This window comes from Caretta caretta, chromosome 9 (assembly GCF_965140235.1).
Source record: "Caretta caretta isolate rCarCar2 chromosome 9, rCarCar1.hap1, whole genome shotgun sequence".
Taxonomy (NCBI): Eukaryota; Metazoa; Chordata; order Testudines; family Cheloniidae; genus Caretta; species Caretta caretta.
The window spans coordinates 56,651,627-56,659,478 of record NC_134214.1 but is presented as its reverse complement, the minus strand read 5'-3'; the positions used below and the strand labels follow the sequence as shown (position 1 = coordinate 56,659,478).

The following is a 7,852-nucleotide window of genomic DNA, read 5'->3' as shown; positions in this document are numbered from 1 at the left end:
CCCTTCGCTAATGAGTGGAGCAGCCTACACCCATCCTATCCATAGCCAGCGAGGCACTGGCAGCTGGGTGCTCAGGATGGCCCATGGAAGGGCCTGGGGAGCTCAAGGGGGAAATGATGCAGCGCCTCCAGTTAGTAAGTGGTGAAGTCAGCTGTCCTGAGCAGGAATACCTTATGGTCCCGCTGAAGCTTTGCTGAAGAATCACTTGCACAAAGCATACAGAGCCCTGGATGTGGATAGTTCTTCGTTGGGCAAACAGGGACCATTGTCCCTCAGGATGAGCTGGTAGCTCCAGCCACTGCAGCCATAGCCAGACACACAGTGAGGGTCACTCAGATCACTGTGGGCTGAAAGGAGTCTAGAGGGTGCTGGCTGGGGATTTCCTTCAATCCCCTCGCTTGTGGCCCTCTCCACGAAAACTGCCTTGTACTTAGTGTGACTGGAGCCTCTGTGCACCTGTCCCTGGGTTCCCAGCTGCCAGTCTCTAGCTCATGGAGCCAGAGGCTGGAAATGGTTGCACCTAACACTTGGAGCCAGGAGGGGGCTCTCTGGCTCCCTGGAGTGCATGCGTGAAGCAGTGCCTATGAGGCGGGGAATTCAAGCTCATTAAAAAGAGTGGATGTAAGCAAGAATATCAGACTGAGACAGCCAAGGTCTGCTGCGCCAGGAGCAGTGCCCACAGAAACCCAGGGAGAGAGAGGGCAGTGCACCAGGCATGGGTGTCTCTCATGAGCCACAGATCCCAGCCAGGGCCAGGCTGGAGTGAGTGCCACCAGCAGAGAAACTGGGCATTCTCCTGGCCCCTCCAGCTGTGAAGGGAAGGAGCACACGAGAGCTGCTGGGCAGAGACCGTATTTACAGCTCCAAAGGCAGCCCAAGAAAGGAGGCAAGCAAGGGGGATAGCCCTCTCCCAGCTGAACTCAGCCCCAGCTGGTGGCTTTTTAAGCCCATGCCCAGACTCTTGGTCCAAGCTCTCACGTGCAGATTGGAGCAGGGAGTACTCTGAAGTACAGGGACATTTCTCTAAGGGATTCTTGAGCCTACACAATGTGTTTTCCCCTCACAAAGTAGGACGCATTGCCCTCTTCTGGGGTCAGGTGGCTCAGCTGTCGAGTACCAGCTGGCTGTTCTGCAAGGGCAACCCATCTCCTGAGCTGGTGCTGATGGGAGGACAGGCCTGACATTGGTGGAGTATCATCTCTTCTCCCAAACTCGCCATTCCTGACGGGACACAGTCTGATTTCTTCTTGCTCTTACGGGCAATGCCTGGCTCTGGGTGGCCATAGAAACTCTGGCTCCCTGAAAGAAAGGACCACCTCTTTGGTGCCCTGTGTTGAAGAATGGCTGGATACCTCCCTGCCAGCCGCTGGCTCCTATTACTGTGTGTGGGATTCCTGGCAGTGGCCTCATGCGTTGGCTCAGTGGGGTCGGAGAAACTTGGAAGCAGAAGAAGCCGGGAGAAGAAATCCCAGTGGAATGAGTATCCCACAAGGCAGGGAAAAAGCAGCATGCCTCTGCCAGCCTCTAACGACCCGGTAAGCACTTACTCTACCAGCACCTAGTTTAAGGGAATTGAGCAAAGATCTAAACTCAGAGCAACCAAAGCAGGAAAGTGGGTGATGCGCAGACAATCTAATTTCTGAGCTGAGTGAATGTGATTGCAAGTAAAATCTACTCAGGGAATTTGAGTTGTGTGATTACTTTTTTTTTTTTACACACACACACACATACACACACACACAGAGTGGGTAGGGATGGTTTTATGATCACTTTTTCACCTTTGGGTGACCACACTTGTTTATTGTCAATGAACAACTGACTTTTGCCACGAGAAAGCATCGAGAATCTAGCACAAACCAAGCGCTCTGAAAGCAAGCCTGCTGGCTCATAAAATGTTAGCAAATGCCCCAAATTTTTCCAGATTTGTCATAAATATTTTGCACAGCAAACATTTTCTCAGCTCTGTTGAAAACATACAACCACAGAGTTTGTCTTGCAGCTTATAGGTTACAGCTGATCAACTGTGTCACATAAAAGAACTGCAGTGGGATTGACCTGTGATCCACCAGATCAGGAGTCTGTCTCCAAGTACAGATACGCCAGAGGCAGGGGCAAGAATCCTCATAATTATGGAGAGACAGTTTCTTCCTTTCCCCAAGCTGTTAGTGACAGCTTATATCCTGAAACATTAGGTTTCAGAGACTTTCTAAAATTTTGTATGTTATCTAATGTCACCATTGATGTTGTTCTGATTAACTGTACAACCGTCTAATCATTTGTTCAATTCAGCTAAGCTCTTGGCCTCACTAATACCTTGTGGCAATGAGTTCCATAGATCAATTGTGCATTATACAAAAAAAATCCTTTGATTGCTTTTTAAATTGGCAGTCTTTCACTTGCAATGACTGTCCCTTTATTCTTATGTTACAAGAAGGTAATCGTGAGTTCCTGGTTGACAAATATCTGTGCTACTTTAAAAACAAATCCAGTGGGCCAAATGCAGGGGTGATGTGCAAAGGTGACTGTGTAAGTAGGTTTGTAGGAGGTTAAGATAATATAATTTAACCTGAGGGGCCAGGAGAAGGTGTAAATTATCCCAACTTAGACTCTAATCCACTACCACCACATTTGCCTCAATAATTTGCCAACCCACATTCCTACATGAGTGCAGACAAGCTCTGAAGGATAAAACTGAATTGCTCTAAGAGGAGCCCTAAACTCCAGCCCTCACATATTCAATCTGTCCTATTGGAGCAGCTGATGGACCAGGAGGCTCAGTCCTTATCCACCCAGAAATCTCTTTCCACTTATCTGCTCAAGCAGTTATTAAAGGTGCTATTGGCAGGGTTAAAGTCTCTCCTGGGCGAGAGGGCAAGAGCAGCGCTGCTCAGGAGAATGAATTTCCCACCCTTATTCCTCCGCTCTCAGATCAGGGGAAAGACGGAAGCTGTGTCCAGTAGTTTATGAATGGGTGGAAAACACATGGCTAGAGATGCCAGCTGTTACTATTTGACCGGGGTATTCTTTTATATCCCATCCGACCCCCGGGGGCCTTCTTTGGCCTCATTACAACAATGCCCACTGCACTGCGCTAGGGAGATACGTAAATGCCTTAAGTTGGGTGAGCTGCATAGCTGGGGGAGCCCAGCTAAGGCAGCTTTGCGAATCAGTCAGCACAGAAACACATTAGCTGCTTAAAAAATGTGTGGACCCTGGGGGCTCTGCCAGCAGGTCCTGCTCAGAGAGTCCAAAGTGCTGCACCAGCAATCTGAAAAGTGCCCCAGCTCACTGTGTATGCAAAAAGCTGTGAGGCTAGCCATACCGATGACTTGGGATCTTCAGGCTATTCCAAATTAGCAGCAGCAGTGCACAGAGCATTTGTTTAAAACACAAGGAACACAACACACTGGAGTCAGTGCAGTGGAGTTTATAGTGCTGCTCCAGGAGTGCACATTAAAAATTCAGATTCCATGATCATTCAGGCCTGTTCTTACCCAAAATTAACTTGCAACAAATCTCAGTGCTGGCCTGTTGGGTATGTAGGCTTGGAAGGATTAGAATTTTATTGGTAAATGTCAATAAATGTTGATTTTTGCCATACACACACAAACCAACAAAAAAGTATTTCCATTGATGATCACTGAAATTTACGGATAGGCAAAGTAAGAAAAATGCTGCTTGAGAAATTATTCGAGTTTTGATTTAAGGATATTCACATTGTATTGTTTGCCATGGGACGTTGACAATTTGTGTTTTAAGAGTTATAAAGCTTTAACATTTGGAATCGCAATGTCTGCTGGCAATAGCAGACACCCCTGCCATAATTTTATGCAAATGTGGACATTTAATGGTTAAAATGGTTAAAAATAAACATTGATATTATAAACTGAGTTCTGGCCCGCCTAATTATACACTTGGGCAATCAGCCTGTGTTACACCTTTTTTCTCGAGCTCTTCTGCTTCTCATTCAATTTGTAAGCATCTAGAGGGTTATAAGAAATAGCCAGCATGGATTTGTCAAGAACAAATCATGCCAAATCAACCTAATTTCCATCTTTGACAGGGTTAGTGGATAGAGGGGACGCTGTAGACATGCTATGTCTTGATTTGTAGTAAGGCTTTTAACACAGTGCCACATGACATGAGCAAACTACAGAAATGCAGTCTAGATTAAATTACCATAAAATGGGTGCACAACTGGTTGAAAGATCACAATCAAAGAGTAGTTATCAATGGTTCACCATCACACTGGGAGGGCGTATCTAGTGGGGTGCTGTAGGGCTCTGTCTTGAGTCTGGTACTAATCAATATTTTAATGGATGACTTGGATAATGGAGTGGAGAGTGTGCTTATAAAATGTATGGGGGACATTAAGATGACACTTTGGAGGACAGGATTAGAATTGAACATGACCTTGACAAATTGGAGAATTGGTCTGAAATCAACAAGATGAAATTCATTAAAGACAAGTGCACAGTACCACACTTAGGAAGAAAAAAAATCAAATGCACAACTACAAAATGGGTAATAACTGGCTAGGTGGTAGTACTGCAAAAAGGGTTATAGTGGATCACAAATTGAATATGAGTTGACTTGTTGGGAAAAATGCTAAAATCAGTCTGGGATTATATAAGCATGAGGGTCATGTAAGACATTGGAGGTAATTGTCTCATTCTACATGGCACTGGTGAGGTTTCAGATGGAGTAGAGTCCAGTTCTGGGCACTACACTTTAGGAAAAATTAGGACAAACTGGACAAGTTTAGGCAACCTGACCCATGAGGAAAAGTTTTAAAAAACTGGGCATGTTTAGTCATGAGAAAAGAAGACTGAGGGCAGATTTGATAACAATCTTCAAATACATTAAGGACTGTTACAAAGAGGACAGGGATCAGTTGTTCTCCATCTCCACTGAAGGTTGGACAAGCAGTAATGAACTTAATTTGCAACAAGGGGTTTTAGGTGAGGTATTAGAAAAAGCTTTCCAACTGTAAGGGTAACTAAGCTCTGGAACAGGCTTCTAAGGGAGGATGTGGAATCCCCATCGTTGCACATTTTTAAGAACAGGTTGGACAAACAACTGTCAGGATGGTCTAGGTATATGTGGTTCTGCCTCAGCGTTGCGGGCTGGACTTGATGACCTCTTGATGTCCCTTCCAGCCCGACATTTGTATTATTATGTTGATCTGTAGATGGTGATATTTTGAAGATGACTTTTGTTCACTTGGAATAGACCGTAGACCATTATTATTTACAATACATATTAAAAAGCACCTCAGCTAGGCTATAGGTGCCTCTGCCACCTATGGAAAGTACATTTGGCTCTGGTTGAATTGATTGCCAAGTGCATGACATAAAACTACACAAAACTTATTTGTCAGGCCCATGGTTTTCCCATGAGGATGGGAGTTTTTAGGCAGTTATTTCATAGATTTCAAAGCCCAAAGGGACTAATTTATTATGATCTCCTGTATATCACAGACCATTAAACCTCCCCTAGATACCCATGTATTGAACCCAATGACTTTAGTTAGACTAAAGTGGTTTAGTCCTCAGGAGACTAACCTGCTGTGTGCAGAGAACAGGAGAGCCCCAGCTGCCACCAGTGCCATAGGCCTCCACAGTTGCAGGGAATTGATTAGGTGAGATATGCCTTTTAAGTAACTGGACATGTCATTCCTTGGCTGGCAGTTTTCTAGCCATGCTGTATTGTCAACCCCTTTAGGGAGCAACCTTCCCTCTAAGACCACTGACATTGGCCAGCAGCTAACAGTGCCTTCTCCACTTGGGCTTCCATTGGTCCCCTCCTTTGGGTGTATGGAGGGATTCTACACTACTAGCGGAAGTGACTGGCCTCCTTGGGATGGCTATCTGGAAGTCCAGCCTGCATCTCCCACTGGTGTACAATTCCCTTGCTAATGAGCAGGTGGAGAGACATGGTAAGTACAGCAAATGGAAGATATCTAGCTGCTCCTGCACTGTCCCAGCACCTTCCCACATCACCCTCGTGTGGTAGAGATGGGGGAGTTGGGGCAAAAGAAAAGTTCAATGGCTGGCCCAAGGGCACACAAGAAGTGCCTGGTAGTGCTGAGATGGCACCTAGTTCTTTGGATGTTTATTCTGTGGATTTTTGTACTCTCTGCTTGAAGCCTAATAAACTCCAACATGCCTGGGGAAATAACACACATGCAATGTGAGAAGGGACTTAGAAGTGACAATGGGCAGCAAGTTAGATGGCACCAAAGTAGCCCATGCAGTTGTGTATGGAGCTGTCTCTGGTCCAGCTCCTCAGCTGGTATAAACTGAACTAATACTGACTGGAGACTCATGCTCTTGCTCTCCAGCCCTGTGAAGGGCAGCAGCATGCTGGGTGACCAGAGCACAGGACTGGGACTCAGGAGATCTTGGATCTAATCCACACAATGCTGGTGGCTTACTGTGTGATCCTGGACAAGTCACACAGCTTCCCTGTGCCTCACTATTCCCATCTGATGGAAATGAAACCTCAGGCATGTTCTCTTCCCTTCAGCCATACAGCCCTCCAGACTCTGTGGACCAAGTGTGAGTCGCTCATCCAACCATCCCTCCTAGCCACAATATGTATTCTGTGTCACTGGTGGAGCCAAGGCTTCCCCATGACACACATCACACCTGGGTGGACCACAGGAGGTGGACCACAGTAGCTGGTCTGCTGGAGCCTGCTCCTCTGGCACCTGCCAACACCGCTTGGTAATCTTCCAGAGGGGCTCCTGCTGAGGGCCTGCTGTCCTCTCTCCCTTCCCCCAGCACTCATTGATTTCAGAGGCAGCTAGGCTAAATATCTGGGAAGAGCAGGCCACAATCACAGCTGCTGTTGCAACAGCCAGGGAGAGACTAGGGCCAGAACTCAGACCTAGACATTTTGCCTGGCTGATCTTTGCTACAGTGAACAATGTGCCAGTGTTACACTCGTTTCAGAGTAACAGACGTGTTAGTCTGTATTCGCAAAAAGAAAAGGAGTACTTGTGGCACCTTAGAGACTAACCAATTTATTTGAGCATAAGCTTTCGTGAGCTACAGCTCACTTCATCAGATGCATACTGTGGAAAGTATAGAAGATCTTTTTAAACACACAAAGCATGAAAAAATGGGTGTTTACCACTACAAAAGGTTTTCTCTCCCCCCACCCCACTCTCCTGCTGGTAATAGCTTATCTAAAGTGATCACTCTCCTTACAATGTGTATGATAATCAAGTTGGGCCATTTTCAGCACAAATCCAGGTGTCCCCCCCCCCAACCCACTCTCCTGTTGCCGGCACCCAGTGCCGAGAGGCTGAACAACAGCTTGAGTGGTTCGTTACCCAGTGTGCTACACCCAATAATCACAACGGGGTGGAGAAGCAGAAAAGTTTATTTGAAGCTTCAAGTAGGTACAGGGAGATTTGAATCTCAAATCCTGTACACAGAGCAGGAAGTCACACAGGCTTTTATACATCCTTTTTCCCAGCATACTTATCCAATAGCAAGCTGCCCCAAGTATCCATATAGCTAGCCAATCCAGTTCCCAGCTAGTTCCCTGGTTCTCTGTATCATTTGTTAAACTATACATAAAGCTGCTTTACTCAGCATTGTTCTTCCATATCTGCCCTGTATGGCCTTGCTTAGTTTCAGGCAGTCTGACTCTGCAGCATATTGTTGCAGATCCTCAGCATAACTGCTGTGTGTGCCTCCAGGCGGGGGGGCCAAGGACACTTGGGCCTAGTACAAAGAGCTGCTGCGAGTGCCTCCAGGCGGGAGGGGGAGGCCAAGGACACCTGGGCCTAGTGCGAGGGGGCTTCATCGACACTGGTGGTCTTCCATCCCCTCGAGTTACC

The 7,852-nt window shown here is 46.6% G+C and overlaps 1 protein-coding gene across 3 annotated transcripts in view; it reads left to right on the top strand.

The window, feature by feature from the left end:
• The first annotated feature begins 620 nt into the window (after window positions 1-620).
• The window catches only part of ERFE (erythroferrone), a 52,306-nt gene continuing 45,074 nt past the window's right edge, over window positions 621-7,852 (top strand). For 2 of the 3 annotated variants that reach the window (XM_048863169.2, XM_048863168.2), the window contains exon 1: window positions 623-1,535. In XM_048863169.2, coding sequence (XP_048719126.2) covers window positions 1,341-1,535 — 195 coding nt within the window. In that variant the 5' untranslated portion in view covers window positions 623-1,340. Of the gene's footprint in view, window positions 1,536-7,852 lie in introns of all 3 variants that reach the window. The other variant, XM_075132332.1, reaches the window with a different exon arrangement.